At 35.5% G+C, this 19,892-nt stretch overlaps 1 protein-coding gene across 5 annotated transcripts in view; it reads right to left on the bottom strand.

The window, feature by feature from the left end:
• The window catches only part of LOC142347877 (uncharacterized), a 135,380-nt gene that overhangs the window by 54,573 nt on the left and 60,915 nt on the right, over nucleotides 1-19,892 (bottom strand). For 4 of the 5 annotated variants that reach the window (XM_075399026.1, XM_075399024.1, XM_075399025.1 and 1 more), the window contains 7 exons: nucleotides 13,362-13,545; nucleotides 8,319-8,551; nucleotides 7,778-7,814; nucleotides 7,232-7,454; nucleotides 6,225-6,444; nucleotides 3,335-3,470; nucleotides 1,852-2,038 (listed from right to left, as the gene is read on the bottom strand). In XM_075399026.1, the coding sequence (XP_075255141.1) occupies nucleotides 1,852-2,038; nucleotides 3,335-3,470; nucleotides 6,225-6,444; nucleotides 7,232-7,454; nucleotides 7,778-7,814; nucleotides 8,319-8,551; nucleotides 13,362-13,545 (1,220 nt within the window). The remainder of the gene's footprint in view (nucleotides 1-1,851; nucleotides 2,039-3,334; nucleotides 3,471-6,224; nucleotides 6,445-7,231; nucleotides 7,455-7,777; nucleotides 7,815-8,318; nucleotides 8,552-13,361; nucleotides 13,546-19,892) is intronic. The other variant, XM_075399027.1, reaches the window with a different exon arrangement.

The raw sequence follows: 19,892 nt of genomic DNA, 5'->3' as shown, positions 1-19,892 counted from the left end.
GTCGATTAGTGAGTTGGAACATTATGTGCAAACGCATATTGGCAAGCCACCTTGTTTGTTTTATTTTGGTTTGATTTAGAGATTATCTGACATCGCGATATGAATTACTGGAGTGTAATTTGTGAAATACAGTTCATAATATAAAAAATAAGGTAAAGTTTTCACATTCTGTATGTTTCAAAGTTGAACTGAGATTTTGGTCAAAAAAATTCTTGACAAATTTTTGCAACCTTTTGTCCTTTTAATTTCTTGAAGGCTTTTGATACTATCTGATCTTGAATAATAAATTTTTAATTAATTTGTCAGGTCAGCTCTCAAAATTAAGAGTATATGGGTAAAACAGGATAAAACGAGTTTAATTAGAAAGAAAATGAGTAACTAAGGAAATCGGCGTTCAATTATAAGAGGTAGGAAAATTTTTCCAAGGCAATCGTTCAACAGTCCAGTGTATATGGATGCATTTATCGAGAAAAAAGCTAGTGTTTTTTTTTCGAAACCTATGTAAGCTTTAACTACTGCTATAATTTACTGTTCCAGCTAAGGTAATTGAAAAGCAAGTTTCAGTCAATTTTTCAAGTTTTTTAAACTCAACATTTTAAAACTTGTGCATTTTCTTGTAAAATTAGCTAAAGCACTGCATTTTTTCAGTTTAAATCACTTGAAGCGTTCTCAGTCTTTGCAATAGTTGCAATTTTCAGAAGCGCATACGTTTTTCAAACTTTTTATATCAAAATTTAGATGAAAATTTTACGTTCAGCAGAATTTTTGTACATTTGTTTCAAAAAACGTTGACAAATTAAGTCCGAGTGTACAATAATAAGTAAGAAAGAGCTTATTAAAAAGATTTTAGAGGATTTTTGATAAATTTTTTTGATACTTGGGCGTTAAGATGACAATTTTGTGTTGATTGGATGGATGTACTAACATTTTTTCGAGTTCCTGAGTCGAATTCAAAAAGGACGTTTCAATATCACCTAGAATATTCCAAAAAAACTTTTAATAAAGTATTTTAAAGGATAAGCTAGAAACGCCATTCAGCTGAAAATGGCTTTAAACTATACACGTCGTAATAACTTAATGGCAGGTTAACTTTCCTCCTTTCGGACAGAAGATCTTGAAATTTTCAAGTAGATTCATAAATAGTTGCCACAACTTTGGTTTCAGAACGACTACCGTCAAAAGAATTGCTAGCAATTGGCAGACGAGGGGTTGATTTGGTTGTAGTAAGCTTATGCCAAGCGACACTAGTACAGAGCTGGATGATAAAAACAGGGGTCACGCCTCCTCAAGCGTCCTTAAGCAATCATCTATTCAGCAGTTTGCCGACTATGTCGCCAGCTAAGAACTAAAGAAAGTTCTAAGGGAGCTAGTCAGAGACTAATTGCATCAAGGTTTTACCAGTTTTCCCTATTCTTTTGAAAAAAGTCAAATGCGAGCGAAGAATCATTTATGAAACGTGATAAGAAAAATTGCATTAAAAATTACAAATGTTTACATTAATTTCAATTTTCGTTCCAATGCCACCAGAAAATGTATGGAACTGCTTTCTCGATTGTAAATGACCATTTAAACACCAGTGAAGACCTGTCTATTATTAGGCTTTATTTACCATTCTCCCTGCATAAACAGATTACTTTGTTCACGCATGCTCTTTAAAAAAAGTTTCGTTCACGGGGATAATAAAAATTCAATAATATTTAGAAGTAACATAGACTTACATAATCGGAGATGTAGAATTATATTTGTTCCAAATCGAGTCGGAACTATAAATGTTTAAGTATCATAGCAGTCTTTTAAGCGCAGGTGAACTTGAATAACTTAAAGTTAGGATTCCCTACTACTACAGTGTACCTGGCTGCGTGAAGAGACAGCTCGTGACTTCGAAGTCTTTGATGATACAGAGCCAATGCTGCTCTTTTGGCTGCCTACTTCACCACTCTGCCGCCTTTGACCAGACCCAGTGGAACGATCACGAGATGCACCTAGTGGACCACCATGGGATCTAGATGGTCCAGGCATACTTCTGGATTTGTCGTTCCTAAGAGCGCAAGAAAGCATGTGTGTTCGAGGGTATGATAGAAGTATCAGGTTTGACCAGACTCTCATATCACCTACCAGAGTCCACGAGAGTTGTGGCATAAAGCACTGATCAATTGCTTGTGAATAATTGCTGATGGTAATAGAAACAATGATTAAGTTTAGTGAATTTAATTGTTTAGGACGGAAGTCTATTCTATTGACGATTACACAATTCTCCTTAGAGTATTTGATTAATTCACAAGGACAAATCACTGCTGGGAGGGCTAGTAACTTTACAAGCAAATTGCTCTTAAATAGAAAAACGGTTATACCAAGCCCTTCACTCAATCGCTGAAAGTAAAAAGTTAGAATGCCTCGCTACTTGGAATGATAGTCTTCAGTTCAACACGATGCTATTACAAAATAAAATACGAGCTGATTCTAAGATTGAGAACTATACCAGGTTCTCAATTCAACTAAGTAATTTATTGATCAACCAATATAATTAAAACAAGATTGAAAATGGCGTGAAATCGTCGATTTCGTAAATTAATCACGAAATATGGTTGCCCGGGTTCACTTTTTCAATGTGAATACTTCTTTTCAACAAGTTTGACAGAAACAAGTTAACTCACTCGTCTCAATTCAATACTTTATTAACCCAAACTATACACAAACAAAATTTCTGAAATACAGGTTAAAGTTAATAAAGGTTATATAGACTAAATAAAGGTTAGTACAAATATGGCTCCTCATTTAAAAACGCCTAATTTAAACTTTTCGTTCCCACAATGACGGCACTACCCTAGTGACGATGTTATGAAAAACAATTATGGAAACTTAATGAATTGTTGAATCTGTACAAGAGGTCTTTGCTTCAGATCCTGAAGCTGCTTGCTGGCATCACTCGACTGCAATCTTCAAAGCGTATTCATGGCCTCTCAGATCTTCGCATAGAAGCGCTTGTCAGATGTGTTTGTATTGATTTACTAACATGTCCTGAGATACTGAATACCAATTTGTTAGATATTATTATGATAAAACGCTCTTAGAAAGTAATCTAAAAATTAAAAGTCTATTCATTGCGCTGTATGTTTGCTCTGACATCTGCTATGATATTCAAAAGTCGCAGAATTCCAATAGAACAAAATATCCAGAGTTTTTTTTTTACTTTTGCTAGATCTTGATGTGATCGAATACGCAAAGTGATCATTGTTCTGAAGGCGCATAAAATCAGGCCGTGTTTGATTACCCTGGTGCAAAGCCAACGGTTTTAACGTGCAAAAAATTCTTGCAACATTGCAATACTCGCAACCTGTGTTTTGGCACGCTTCCTCTCTCGTCTAGTTCCTCCTGTTGTGGTTTGGAGACCTCAGCCCTCGACTTACTTTGAGATGATGATTTACTGCTGTTAGAATCATGGCTGCTGCTACTTGGTCTCATTCTTGATCCTAAATGGCAAACGGAATATCACCAAAGGGTACTACAAGAGCATATGTAGCAGTAGTACAAAAAGCTGAATAGAGGTACAACGGGGTGGGGGGGGGGACATTTTCTGCAACGCGATTTTTGTTGCAAGTTTACAACGGGGTGGTACAATGACCTAAACGGAAAAAATATGACTCATTACCAAAATTGTCCCTCATATAAGGGGGGAGAAAAAGTTGTCAAAAACACTTTTTTTTTAAATCAAAATTTTAGTCCCCTAGGGATTTTAGTTCACTAGATTTTCAATCTTGAGGTGATAACTCAATCAATTTGCAACTTAGCATTTGAAAGATGTATGTTCTCTTCCATTTACTACTCTATGTCTAGTTTATAGATTTTCTGCTCTCAATGTGTCTTACCACCACTGTGACCCTCCGAGCCTTCCTTCAATCATTGCACAAACCTTTCTGCTACCACTCTTTTTCAATGTCTGTAGATATTCTAATGCGGCGACTTTAATTATACCAAACAAACAGGGCACGTACGTGAAATAAGTTTTAAAATCTAAATGATTGCAAAATCCGAGAGCCGATGACAGACTGAAGTAAAAATTGGCAGAAAACGTTAGGAATTAATTGCATCTTTAAAAATAATCAGGTGGCGTTATTTGTCAGAAAAAAAATTGAGTAGATTTTCAAACTAAAATTTCTCAGCTCAGCAGAGAATGGTTGGGTGTATTTGGTACCAGGTTTTGTGGTCATTGATGATGAGTAGGAGATTTGGCGCGCAGCGACAAAGAATGCACACAATCTTCTGTCACCAGATCTAAGACATCCGAGATTCTAGTAGTAACACCAAAAAATGGCTCGTGTCATGAACCACGATTAACTTTTTTTGTTTTCGTAAGAGATGCAAAACTATACATTGATTTCATCTTTTGCAGTTGTGAGCTACTTTTTGAGTTCACGATCAGGAAATGTCCTGCAAAACGTCAATTCTCGCCAAAAACATGACTCTCTAAGATTTCGTATTAAATCGTGATCAATTTTCAATCAACTTTTATAAATTATCCAATCAGTAGAGACAACAAACTTTGGGTCTTTCCTATTATAGCCCCCCCCAATGAAAACATAGCCCCCCATTGTGGTATATTTACCATGATGGGGGGGGGGGGGCGGCTATAGGTTATCTGACCACTAAGCTGGGGGGGGGGCTATAATGGGAAATACCCCAAATTTTAACGACAATTACTAGCGCTCTGATGTTTTTTCACCCAATGAGTAGGGGCATCAAACTAAAACTAAACTGACGATGGTGCTTGCGCAAGCAACTTAAAATGGGCTCAATTTTAAAAGGTCATCAACCGGAAAACAACAGTATGTATCCAGAAGAAAGCCCTCTAGCTATGTTAAAGCCTGCAATCATAAATTTTCGTTCTTACCTGACTTAAGTGAGGAGAACGAAAGCATACTGTAATAGAGGCCTACTTCTTGTTGTGAAGAAAAGAAACGGACTGCTGATAATGGATTAAGTAAACTGCTAATATGTTTTGTTGATGACCAAAATCCTGTTAACCAAGTTAATTGTCAATTGATTTTCTATTTTCTGTCAGATCGTACCAAGATATACATAAAGTCTTTCGAAACCTTGATATCAATATTTTTAAGAAGTTTTCAGGACACATTTTTGTCATATTAAAAACGCTTAGAACATATATTTATCCAGTTAACTCCTTCTCATATTTGGGAACCGCATTATAGCGCATCACCATGCCCAAAATGGCACAAAAAATTCAAATAAATTTACTCATGTTAGTAAGCAAAATCTGTTTTACAATTTTTATACAAGGGAGAGATTGTTTAAATTTAAGGCTTGCTTAGACTTTATTTTTTTGCTTCCTTTGTTAATAATTAACAAATAAGGTAAACGAGCGTTGCGCTATTACTTTTTACACGGAAAATCAGAGCGATATGGGATTAAAAACCATTTTAACAAGAAAAATCGGATATTTTTAAACATGCCAATTCGTACATAACAATAGCCCGTAGAGATAAATAAGTTAGGTACTACAAACTATATAAAGTTGAGGTGATGTTGTGTAAAATACTTCTAGATACAAAAAAATTAGTGTAAATTTGAGGTTTACCCGATTGTCTTATGATTTAGAGGCGTTGCTTAGTTTTTTTACTACTAATTGTGTCTTGTCATGCCATGGTAATATTTTCTCTGTCATCTTGTCATATTGTTGCTTTAGATATCCATTGAAAGATCTTTGCACATATCTTGATATTTTCATGTTTTTATCATTGCAAGGTTTTGGCAAGACTTACCAAAGTTTAACGTTTTTTACAAACTAATAGTTTCAGTTCACTCGGCTTGGAGATGTCAAGTTACTGTGGTGTCAGAAAAAATACTCAATTCCATTTTACCCGTTGCCATTATACTCAATGCCATTATGCCCAACCTCCTATTTAACCCAGGGCCATTTAACTAATGCCAATTTTGTTTTATCCAATTGTTAAAATTAACAAAGCGACTATTTTACAAAAAATACCTAAGGGCAATGAGCATACCTCAGCGGCCCGTGGAACCTAACATGAAACTATCACAACCAAAAATGGACTTAAACTATCCACGTAAGCATGTCAAAACATTTTTGAGATATCGACGGCTATAATTGAAATCGAATAACGAACAGATCAAACTGCATTGAGTATAATGGGGTTGGCTAAGGGTAAAATGGAATTGGGTTAATTGTTATGTAACCGGTAGAGTACCTGATGGTGCCCCTCGTTTACTTTGCTGACCTCTTTCTCCACTTGTGCCCCTTCTGTTATCGCTCCTGTTTGGACCAGATGAATTTTTCTGCGATTTGCTGGCTGTGGTATTGGTTTGTTTTTGTTTATTTTTTGCCCCCTTTGTACTCCTTGAGCCCCATCTGTCTGCTGATCTGTGCCAACTGCCTCTACCCATCACCTCAGAACCCTCGCGTTGGGACTGAATGTAAATTTCATATTAATCAAGGGAAAAGTCCCATTTTGTACCAATAAATGAGCCACATTACAATGTTCGTAACCACATTTGTAAGGTTCGAAGATGCACTTTTAACCTCCAATAAAAACCCATTGTTTTGTGTGTAAATGGAAACCTGAGAACATTTTGCTAGCACTTACCAACAATCGATCAGAATATCGCTTTCACTTCTCAGAGCAGAAAAATTCTTGAATTTTTTAAAGCCATTTTTTTGATGGCTTCTGGAATAAAAAGGTATCAACAAATAAAAATTTAATTAAAAATTGTTATTTCGACTAATGACTGTGTCTTGTGTTCAACTGCAATCGATTCGTAACCCAGGTTTTGGTCCAGACCCAAATTGAGCTATGATCAGACCCAATCGAGCGCACACCTCTGTGCTCCCAGACCGAAATTACAGGGTCTGGAAAGCGGTTCGAGCGCACAATAGTCTGGACCATGGTCTGATTTCGGTCTGATCAGAGGTCAATTCGGTCTGGACGGTCTGATCATAGTCTTTTTAGTCTGGACAATGGTCTAAATTTGGGTCTGATCATAAGCGCACTATAGTCTGGACAGTGGTCTGGGTTCGGTCTGATCAGAGGACATTTTGGTCTGGAAAGTCTGATCAGAGATCATTTTGGTCTGGAAGGTCTGATCAGAGGTAACTTCGGTCTGGAAAGTCTGATCAGAGGTCATTTCAGTCTGCATAGTCTGATCATAGCTCAATTTGTGTCTGGACCTAAACCTGGGAATTAATCAAACGATTTACCTGGAACTTTCCTTTTCTAGTTGACTTTGATTCCACATCCTTATCTTCCCCCGAAGAGTCTTCGTCACTCAGAGTGACGTCATCGTCCTCATCAGTTGAGCTCTCTTCTTCATGTTTGTCACCTCTGCTAGCACGCTTCACTCTCCTAGGTGAGTTTCTTCTGCTAGATTTTGATCGGCTTCTTGAACGGGAAGGGGATCTCTGCTTCGATGAACGTCTACTCCTGGAAAGGTCCCGTCCGTCTATTCATGGAACTATCATCAATAATTGACCTGGATTCATTAGCGTTTTTTGTGCAGTCAGAGTTTGCTCTATTTCAATTTATTTTGAATTGTTTCACGCTTGCCTGTTAATTATTGAATTCGTACTCTAGAGCGCTGAATTGTTCTTCAGAAGGCCTGTCTGACTTGGGGTAATTCTTCTGTATCAACGTCAATTATTTTGATTCTTTGATCACATGCTTGAAGATCACGCCTGCTTAAGAGTTTTTTACGCAGAACAGAAAGAAAAGGAGAAAGAAAGAGAATGAGAGAAGTGTTAACTTACATAAATCTAACTTTGCTGCGTTGTCTGGAGCTTCTTGCTAAACAGTGACGAAACAGTGACAATATTTCAGACTTGTCCCTGGTTTATTATCTAAGGTATGAAATATTCTCTGCAGGGTCGAAAAGTTAAGTAAACTGGCTCAACTCATCAGAAATTTTTTTTCGTTGAGTAACTTAGATCTAAAAATTTCAAACTTTTTTGGAGACAAAATTGTTTGATTTCTATCTTGCAAGATCTTCTTCTCTAACGAGCGATAAGCGGAGGAGTTTGACAAAAATTAGATAAAAAATTGATTAATTTTTCTTAAAACTGCGAGAATTAGCTAAACGACCGAATTATTTTTAAAAATTGCAAAAAAATTTTCGGGTTCCTGGTTTGTCTCAAAAACAAGCCTCGGCTGCTCATTTTTCCTTGCCAAGCGGGACAACTCAGAATGACTATCTTGTAAGATGTTAAACAATTGGGAATGAATCTTTCGAGAGACTCAAGATCATTTGTCATAAAAGAATCTTGTAAAGTATCTGCTCGTTCTAATAATAACCTGAAGTATCGGAGCTCTCATCATCTGTAGTAGTCCAGGTGTTGTCAAATGGATCCACAATCTGGACAATCTTCCCATTCAGAGGACAATTGCAGCTCCTGAACACTTCGCCTTCCGTTCCCCCTGCGCCCCCTCCCCCGCAATGGTGAGTTGAAGTTGCTGGGCGAGGGCTACAGCATGCTGATTGGATCATAGGTGATTGTGATCGAAGCAATTGTTGGCATCTAAAACGACTGATTTATGTCATTGGATGTTTGGAGCAAATGTTATCCCGGGTCGAGGTTTGGCGGTGAATTTTTGTAAGAAATGCGGTGAATTATTTTTTTTTCACCGCATTCACCGCTTTCACCGCATTTCTTACTTTATTTTGCCAGAAAAGTCGATGCGGTGAATTTTTGTAAGAAATGCGGTGAATTTTGCGATGAATTTTTGTAAGAAATGCGGTGAAATGCGGTGAAATATTTATGATCACCGCATTCACCGCCATCACCGCGTTTCTTACAAAAATTCACCGCATTCACCGCATTTCTTACAAAAATTTATCCAAAAACCTCGACCCGGGATTGCATGCATCAGTAGAAAAGATATTAAATCAAAATCGCTGAAAGAGCAAACAGGTGGTATGTTATCTGTATTCATGCCTTAAATCGGTTGAGCACGGTTCTTAAATAATTACAGGTCTAGATTAGGGTACGAGACGCAAAAAACACTGAATGTTCTCAAATCACCAATCATAGCAGAAACTATTTTTTTTGTTTTTCTTTCCGTTTTGTGTATAATGTCAGGATTGCACACAATGTGTCTGCTGTTAGCTGTTGGTGCGCTCCTCTTTTATACTTTGATTGGACAATTTGTCCTGTACATTTCGTTTGTGCTTTTCTCTTGTTCCTCACCTTTAGTTGTTTGGTAAAAACATTGTGTGTAGCATCACCTTTGTCCTCTTGTGTTTAACCTGAAGCGTTCAGGGCGAAAATATTGAAGACGTTAATGAAAAAATGGTTCATCTGATCGATTGATTGTTGGATGCTTCATATTATTTTATTTATCTGTTGCATTATTTGAAGTTTTTTCAATTATCTTTACAAGCGATTTTGGTTTGTGATTTTTTTCTGATAATATAGAAAACGAAGGTTTTTCGGCATTGGTGAAAGCGTATCCGTTGATTTCAAAAGCAGGAGAGATCACCCTCTGCTTTTTGCTCTGTTAGTATGGGTCAAATGGCTGTTAAAAATGCAAACCTGAAAGATGTTGCATGAATCCACATAATTTTGCAGAACTTTTGAATGCAATTTATACTACATAGACTCGGAGATCAATTGATGTTTTTTAAGTAATAGCATTCATCGCAGAAAAATAAAAATCTGAAAGCATTATCGAGAGTTTCAGAGAATATTAATGTCATATATTGCATATATGAAAGTAATGTTTTAACATCAGAACCAATCCGCGCAGGGAAAAATATATGGTGTGGAAAAATGAGAGCAGTGAAAGTAGTTGAAAATAAGAGAGAGTTGAAAAACGGAATAATATTATCTTGCTTGAGCACTCTGTTTTTATCCAACAAACGCAACCAAAGAAAGAGAAAAAGAATAGATGTAACTTTAAAGGTAAAGATGCACCATGGCGAGAGAGTAGGAATCAGAAAGTTCTATTAAATTGTTTTGCTTAATTTCTTTATTTTAATTTTTACCAAACGCTATTCATTGACCGTTCCACGCACAAAAGTTTAAAGCAAAATGAAACAACTCTATTTGACAAACTTTTAGTTCCTTTTAACAACCACCAAAAACAATTTATTCAAGCAATTTGATTTTAATTACAAAATTTTATATGGATCCACAAATGTTTTTGCAAATGTAGCAACCAGAACCACACGCACCACCAGCGCTCGGACCAATCGTTCCTACAGAAGAGACGCTGTGCATCATGCACCTGTTCAAGGTAATCAGTCAAATTTTTATCAAATTTAGCGGTTTACCCCCTGAAGATTTTGCAGTGTTTGAAAGACAAATTAGAAGTTCCATTGGTCTTTCTGCGGTTCCAAACGGCCATCGAAACCTTTTTTTGCGTCTCAGATTGCAAGAAGGAGCACTACAATTATTTTACGAACAGCTGCCGATTGCACTAAGCACTGATTTTGAAGAGTCTTTGAGACATATACAAGAGAATTAAATAAATCCAGACCAGACAACAATCCTTCGTCTTAGTTTTCTGGAAAAAAGGTTCAACGAACCGTACGCTAGGCCAGAGGATTACTTGATGCATCTTCACAGTTAGACAACGAGTTTTGCAAGTAAGAGAACAGTCCTGACAGAGCTACAGCATATCAACTCACAAAAATCTGATATAGAATTCGAAAAAATGAAAAAAGAAATGAAAGGTCTCACAAGTTGTGTTAGACGTCTACAACTGTGAGGGAAAGAAAACTTCCAATTCTTTGAAATTTTTTCCTGGTTACTGATGCTGCAAACAGAAATAAAGAACTTCAGGACAGCAACATACGCTTTCTGCACAACTTTTTTGACTGCTTTCATTACGATGACGAACGCATCCCTTCCTATTTCGCTTGTTCCAAGTGAATATCTTGATAAAGTCCTTGACTTCATTCAACGATCATTGGAAAATGACAACCAAACGTTGAGTTTGGCAATTCCAATCAACAAAATTCTTTCGTATTACGAAATTAAATTGCTTCGTGAAGCCACAACTATTGATCTTGTTTTAGTTTTCAAAACGGCAATACCCTTGGCATCGAGAGAAACCACCTTAGAAGTGTAAGAAGCAATCCCACTGCTTCTGCTTCAATCAGAGTCTGAGGAAAATCTAGCCATGCTTTGGCGTATGGAACTAATGTAAAAAGGGATCTCAAAAGACAAATCAAAATTTTCCCTAATGAAGACCTAAATCAAGGCATTGGATCAAGCGTTTACTTTATTTATGATCAAGCGTTCCCCATGTTGAAAACAAGTGGCAGTTGTCTAGCAACACTGTTTGTACACCACGAATTGAATACAGTTTTCCAATCTTGCTATGTCGATTTTCAGCCTCTAATAATTCAAGAGACAGCAACCAATATCGGATGCAGCCGCTGGCTCATACTGGCAGCGTCTTCCAACTATCGACTCATTAAGTCGAACCACATCAATTTGAACTCGCTCAACAGTGTTATTATTCAAGGATGCCAAGCATGCGTTATATCCCTGAAGTGTAGTGAACAAATGAATGCCCGAACGTTCTGATGAGAAGCGTTGCAAAATAATTGTGCGGAGATGCCTGCATTGGGAATTGATCTTAAGCTTTTCAGAACTACAGATCATTTAATTAAAGCGTTACCACCCCCTGTAAAATTTAATGAACTTCAATAACTCGAAGCCACCAAAGGAGGAACATGTCTACAGCTTTCATTTTGAGGTGATAAGAATTTTGCGAGATGCCATAGAGTGAATTTGAAGTGAACCAATTTGCGCAACCCATTCTAACAGAACTGCAAAAACATTAGTGAAAATCGGGTTAACCAGTTTCATATTGAACGTTCGACTGCATACTGCAGTAACTTTTTGGGTTAATCTTCGCGCAAAAGTACATAAAAAGCATCCCTTCAGAATTTAGGAAAATGGGCGCGAGATCAGATCTTGTCCTGTGGTTACAGTCTGCAAAGCCGACTATGAATTACTGCGAGCTAACCCGGAGCATCATCTTTTGAGGAAAACTTGCGTTTTCGCAATCGACGTGCCAGAATACTCAGTTGCGCAGGCATCTGCACCTGACCCAGCCGAATTGGAGAACGCTACTTCGTTTTAGCGTCTGCGGAATTATATCCCAAGACTCAAAGAGTTTGAAAACTGAAGAAAAAATCAGGAATATAAAGAAGACCAAGAATCTAAAATAAAGGTCGAACAAATCATTTTCTCGAAGATAAACTGCGAAATCAAAATCACTTTAATTCACATACTCCTATTTTTTTTCGCTAATTATGTGATTTTGATTAGCTTTCGCTATATGAGAAATAACTACATACAACTGCAGCCACTCATTTTCAGTTTAAGTCTTAGGGAACAATTGCAACCCTCGTCGAAAATTGATCGTAATTTTCGTGCTATTTGAGATTGAAAACTTTTAACCTTTGGAAACCGCGAAAAAATCGCTGAAAGATATTGAAAACTGTTTTAAGAAATATATAAGTTTGAAGGTGTGAGGAAATTGATAAATTGTACAAATTGTAACCAGATGCCAACAGTCAACCAGATAATAGTAATTCGATTTTTTTGGGCCATTGACTGAAAAAAGAGTTTAAATTTTTACAATTACGTTGAATAACGTTTTTTGGCTTTCTTTTTTTCTACTTCACAGTAACATGGCTTATTTTGGTGCAGTAATTAATGCTTGTTTTTATCAAAACAGCTAAGACCGCAATCAAAATTCCATTACAATTGTTACTTGATGTTTTCAGTTCAGAGTTGGCCTTCACAGAAACTTCAAAAACTGCCTTCGTTCATTTTTTAAAAATTCCTAATAAATCAAGTGAATGAAAAACAATGAATGAAATTGAACAATCAGTTTCAATTGTTACAAATCTACCCCAAGCAATCAACTCAATATCCCAGAAAAAATGTATTTGTGTAAGTAGGTGCTTAATCAATTTCAGATAACTTGTTCGAGACATTTCTGGCTCACAAAAAATTTTGTTATTTATTAGACAAACTTTTTAGACCAAATCAAGCTGTTCCTCAGGGTTTTGGTGCTTCTCAATTTTCATCTCTACGTCAATGATGTTTTGTAATAAAAATCATGCAAATTGATTTAAGCATTGAAAAATATGAAACATTTCATTGAGTGGATACTAAAAAAACTTTATGATATTCGAAAATGATATTCAATAAAATATCAGAAAATGTAAAATTTGTGGTAAATACAGCTCTCTGTTGATTTTATTAATTTAAGTTCTTCAATTTTAAAAATCTATAATGTCTCAAGTTGTTTTCTTTCGAGTTTCTTGTATAGACGATTTAAATTTTTAAAGTTTACCAGTTGATCTTCACTTACTTGCAACAACTACAGCCTCGGGTTATTGGCTGCTGACATCTACCAGCATTGCTGCTGTTGTTGTTGTTGTTCATAAAGTAACCAGTGTACCTTGATTGGAACGCAAAAGGGTTGCGAACTTCCATTTCATTCGAATTTTGAATGTGCTGCAACTGTTGTGAAAACAGTCGTGGCGATTGTTGATCTAAAATTATATAAATGAAATACATCTGCGCAAAATTTGGTTTTGAAAAGAATTCCAAGATGCAAGCTCTAAAAACAATTTTAGCGATCGGTCACTTAGTCGTCAGCTAAGCAAGCACGGCGAGTAAAGCTAAGATTTGCTCACAAAAATGGTTGCAGACTTCCTACCATTACAGCTTTCAAATTTTCAATACTTCAGGCTAGCACCTAAAATTGTTTGACTCACTTTATAAAGTTTTCGTCAAAGGTTGATAATTCACTCAATTTTCTTGTAAAAATGTAGCAAAATTAGAAGAACGAAACGTAAAATCGGCCATGGATGGAGTTGCGACGTTTAACCTTAGTTTCGCCATATATGTCAATTAAAATATTTCATTAGCACAGCCTAAAACACTCACGTTCACATTTTAAAATGCCGAAAGTCTGCAGTGCTAGAAGTTAAAATCAAAGAATTTCCAATATAGTAAACAAGAAGTTTCCATAAACCTTCGTAATTTTAAAACATGCACGTTTTACGTTATAGTTATAATTAACGTGACTCTGGTGGAAGTAACTGAGAAGTTCTGGCGTATTGAGAACCACAAATGGTTTGACATATGAAGCCAGAATTTCGAAGTGACTTCTGCAAAGACACGAAATTTTGATTAAAATGCATTTGCACGTCATAGAATGCCAAATGTTGCCAGTGCCAGAATGTAGCCAATTAGAGTTTTGCTTGGTTTCGTCTCAAATTTAGTTCAATTTGAACCCCTTGAAAAAAAATCCAATTACTTCAGTAGTGGAAGAAACAGGGGTTCTAGTCACTAGCCAATTTGGCCCATTTCTTCTAATGATAACCGCATTTGTCGAAATGGGCCAAATTGTGTTGCCAACTAGAACCCCTGTTTCTTCCACTACTCCATATCCCCATAAAATCTATCATTTCCAGTAACACCTAGTGTTATCAAATTAAAAAATAAAATTTTTATTTTATCCCCAATCAAAATTTAATCAATCTAAAACTAAAACTTTCTGTCTTACTTGGCGTAGTGGTTAACGCATTGAGTCGAGATAAGTTGCTTTAGCAAACGGGAGGTTTGGGAATCCTTCCTCACTGTCTCCAGTGAACGTCCCCAGATTTGGTGAATTACTATGAAACTAAGTGAGATAAAACAACCAAATTCACAGTTCTTAAAAAGGATGATCCCTGCTGTGAGACTGTATATGGGACACAAGGTGATGGCTATACAGTCAAAAACACTGAGATAGGTGGAAACACAGTGATAACCGTTTTTCAGTGTCACTAGTGAGACCGTGCAACAAGCACGTAAAACCAACTTGCGAAAATAATCGGCACAGAAAACAGCTTTACTCTACACTTTTATGTTAAATTTTTTTAAATAAGATTGAAATCACTCGTTTAATAGTGATATCACTATTATGAGCAAAATCGCCCATATAGAAGTGATACCCAGTACAAAATCACTATTTATCACGCATAAAGAGTGATTCCCCTTTTTTTAATTAAAGTTTAAAATTATTTATTTTTTAATAAAATTATATTTTCTTTTTACTTTTCTTTATTTATACCATTATTCATTAAAAGTTATCTATACTGTTTAATAAATTTATATTCTTTTTAGTTTTTATATATTGATACGATTATTAATATGAAAATTATAGTATTTACATGAACAAGTTTCGCCAGTTTGGTTATAAACATCTTTCATTTAAATTTCTGCTTAATCCTCTAGGTAAATCTACATCTGGGTGTTCTTTCTCTACATGGGCCCTTATCCCATCATATCTCACAATGGAAGCACAATATTGACAAATAACTTTAGCTGAAGTACAATTTCTACATGTATAATTACCATCATCGAAATCAACTAGTGTCTTTAAAGGATTATACTTATTACATTTTCTAGCTAAAACTTTATTTGTGTTATCTCTAGGATTAATAGCAAAACTACTTTGTAGATCATTAACATTTGGATTTGGATTTGGATTACAATTAGGTTTAGGAGTTGGATTTGTATAAGATTTGAATTTGGATTTGGATTAGGATTTGGATTTTGATTTGGATTCGGATTAGGATTTGGATTTGAATTTAGATTAGGATTTGGATTCGGATTAGGACTTAGATTAGGATTTGAATTAACAGAGTTATCATTTCTTGTATCAGGGAACCTGCTTCGCAGATTGGTGAAACGGTTTCTCGGATTAAGGGAACAATCTGTTTTCATACAAATACCACTGGATGATTTATCACCACATGCACATTTACTAATATTATCTTCATGACATATTGAATAATGAAAAGCTAAATTAAAGGGAAGTCCACATTTATGTTTACACTCTAAACGTTCTATGACCATTATTTACAACTGGCCAAAATATCAATTAAAATTCTAGTATTATCTTTAGACTGGACAAACTTATTTAAATGCCCCCTACCTAACATATAAAGAGTGTTATAATTAACTCTTTTATCTATAATCTGATCAATACCCAATCCGGCTTTATCGCCAACGAAATTTATATTTTAATCTCTACATTTTTGATTATTTTTATATAGATCATTTAATTCATCTCTACCTTTTTTTGTTTAAAGTACTAGTCTTTTTATTCATATATTCATCTGTCAATGTGGTCCAACTTTGACCAGGTTCATTCTTTCTCATGTGGTGAAACATCTAAGAAGCGGGCTACCTGATGGGTGAAACCCTATCTGACAAGCAGTTATACTAATCCGAGAAACGGCTAAACCTATCCGCATAGCTGACCGAAGGGTTATCTTCATCCCCATAACCATGACTGAATAATGAATTGGTTTTATTTAATATATTACATGTACACGCTGCTACAAGTGCAGCAGTTTTTACTGTTGTATCAGGATTCATATAGTTATATATCATTAAACATTTAGCTATAATTCCGCAGACGGCTGATACTGTCTTTAAACCGCTAGCTTTAACAATTTTTTTGTTAAAACCTCATTCTGATTATTAGTACTTTTTGATGTAAACATTTTTTAAAAGAGAACTGATCATTATCTGTATTATTAGTTTTTTATCTGTGGCATTCATCATTTGTGATTTCATATATGCTATAAGTTTATTTATCTCATCACTTTCTAATTTATCTTTTAAACTGAGAGCTTTTAAGTCTTGGAAACCAACTCTCGAGTCAAATATCAGAGTTCTATATCTATCAAAAATAATAAAATGTTTCTATTTTTTTAATATTTAATCACACCATAACCACGTTCATCAGACATTCCATTGTACAATTATAGTAGTTACTTTTTAAGTCATTAATTATTTCATAGAACTTATGTTCACATCTATATATTCAATTAAAATTTTTAAAGAGATCTGCCCCGTTATCAGTCGTTAAAAAAATCGTATCACAATTCATTCTTGCTGTATGAGTTATTTGGGCTGGTCTATGACACATTACAATCATTTGAATATTATGATGTCTTCTGTAAAATAATAAGCTATATCCTTACTTAACTTATCACCCATATCATCAAGAACAATTACACTATCATCGAATTAAGGCATCTTTTTTGATGTGATCATATTTTTGTGTCACATGTATTAAATCCAGTATAAAACTCACGAGTCTCAGGATCGATCCAATCCCTATCCTCCTTGCATACAATGATTATATATTTGTTATATTGATTTTGATTTTGGTTGTGATCTTGATCTTGGTGTTGATCTTGACATTGATCTTGATCTCTGTCTTGGTATAACTTCAAGTATTGTCTAACAAAATATGTTTTACTAGTACCAGTTCCACCATAAACAATAGTATGTAACGGTGACTTTTCATATTCAAATCTAATTAGACTTCTACTATTTATAAATCCACCAAAGCTTTCTTCTAGGTTTGCATATTTAATCGGTGTCGAATCATATATCATATAACAAAACATAATTACAAGAACAAATTTAAAACTGCACAACCCGTCTCCATCATATAAAATCTTTACTTTTGAGGAATTCAATAATAAATTTCGTATTGATAATAAAGCTACGAGTAATATCAAAATAGAAGATATAGGTAGAGATATAAGTCTAATACCTATAGAAATAGTAACGAGAGATCAGACACCCAACCGATAGCATACGTAAAACGGCTTCGCCGATCAGGGAGCCTGCTTCGCAGATCCGTTAACTGAACTTCAACATTATTGTGAATCTACATCCAATTGATGGTACACATTGGGTTTTAGTTATAAGAAGAGAAGGTGGTCCTGTGTATTACTTTGATAGTTTTGGTGTTGAGACTCCTCCATTATTCTTAGAAGAATATGTTGATCTAGGCTCCAATGAGGGAAAACAACAATATGATGTATCTTATTGTGGAGCTGACTGTTTTTATATGATCTATCTTATTGATAGAGGAATTAGAAAAAAGAGTGCTTTGAAAAATTCTAGTTAATCAAGTTAAATATCCAGGAATGTATATTGAGTGTTTTTGTTTCGGTTGTAAAAATGGCAAAACATGGTCGGAGACCCATAACAAAAATGTTAATCAGGGAACCTGCTTTGCTTGCCACGAGCAAAGCTCGTTCGCAGAAGATAATGTTAACGTTATTGATAACGATGAAGTTGAAGTTAATGATAATGTCAAAATTAAAAATAATATTAATGTTAATGATAATATCGATCAGGGAACCTGCTTCGCAGATATTAAAGATTATGTCAATTGTAATGGCAATGGTAATGACAATAACAATGAGAACGACATTGACAATGACAATGACAACGACAATGACAATGACAATGTCAATGACATTGACAACGACAATGACAATGACAATGACAATAACATTGATAAAGTCAATGACAATGATCATGATAATGTCAATGATAATGTCAATGGCAACGATAATGTTAATGATAATGATAATGATAATGATAAAGATTTTGATAATGATAAAGATAATGATATTGATAATGATAATGATAATGATAATTATACTGATAATGATAATGATAATGATAATGATAATGATAATGATAATGATAATGATAATGATAATGATAATGATAATGATAATGATAATGATAATGATAATGATAATGATAATGATAATGATATTGATAATGATAATGATAATGATAATGATAATGATAATGATAATGGTAATTGTCGTATTGGATTAACTTTGATCACAAAAGAGCAAGTGAGAAGCTTGAATTACCAACTATCTTTCGCTTTGCTAAAGGCAGAACTGCGCTTCAGTTTTCACGCTCTGCGTGATTTAGACTAAGTACCAGTTGGTACTCTGTAATGAATGTTTAACCAAGCTGTCACTAAAGCGTACAATACGCTGTCACCTATTGGTGATAATGATCAATCTATAATATCCACAAAAGAGTAAGAGTTCGTTCCATAAGGAATATATATGTAATATAGTTTATCAGTGTTCATATTATTTAGGTAAGATACATGGTTACAAGCTCTCCGGGTGGATCCGTCCACCAAACTTCCCTTCGTTTTTGATTTTTGATTTAGTCAAAAATCTTGTTCAGCGCTTCTATGTCCGCAGTGTTTAATTATGACATGGAACTTGTTCCTGAATAATCGTCCTCTTGGTCCTCCCTGTGTATGTTTTCTCTTTCTGTGTTCGTGTCTTGACGTTCCTCTGGTGGTTCTGTTAGTCCTTTGTTTATTTGCTGAAGTGTTTGTGGGTTGTCGTTTGGTAGTGTCGAGACTTGTTGTATGTTGATGTGTTGTTGTGTGTTGTTGTCTGAGCCAGTTGGTTCCGTTGTTTGTTTTCCCATGTCCTGTTTTGGTGTGTCCTTGATATCATTACCCGTTGGTTGTGGTAATCATTTGTTGTCGATGTGTTGTGGTGTCTTTGTGTTGTTACCAATTGGTGTTGATGTTGATGCTGGAATGATTGTTATGATTTGTTCGTTTTCGGGTTCTACTGGTGCCTTCTTGGGTGAGTTGGTGATTCTTCTTATAATCTTATCAATTTTTGCGTCTCTTTTCGTTGGACTGTTGTCTCGATTGCTTGGCGGTGCGCACATGAATGCGTTGGGGTTGTCGGAAGTGAATATTTGCAGTGGGCTTACTTGGGACGAGTCGGAGGCCAGGTTGATTACTTCAACTGATTTGTCCTTGTATAGCCCTTTGGTATCCAGTTGGATGCGTGGTGAGTTTGCTTTGTCTTTTTGTCGTTGCCTTGCCTTTTCAAGTTTTGATTGGGCGAGGGCTGCGTCCTTTGAGCGTTGGTCGAAATCTTTGTTAAGTTTGTGTGCGCGTTTGGTTGGGGCCGTTCCTTTTCTTTTTGGTTGCTTGGGGTTTTTGGCTGGGTGAGTCCCTTGTGTTTCGCCGGGTTGG

Source organism: Convolutriloba macropyga, chromosome 10, assembly GCF_964194025.1.
Source record: "Convolutriloba macropyga chromosome 10, txConMacr16.3, whole genome shotgun sequence".
Classification (NCBI taxonomy): Eukaryota; Metazoa; Xenacoelomorpha; order Acoela; family Convolutidae; genus Convolutriloba; species Convolutriloba macropyga.
The sequence above is the reverse complement of the archived record's forward strand: the minus strand, read 5'-3'. Positions and strand labels throughout refer to the sequence as shown.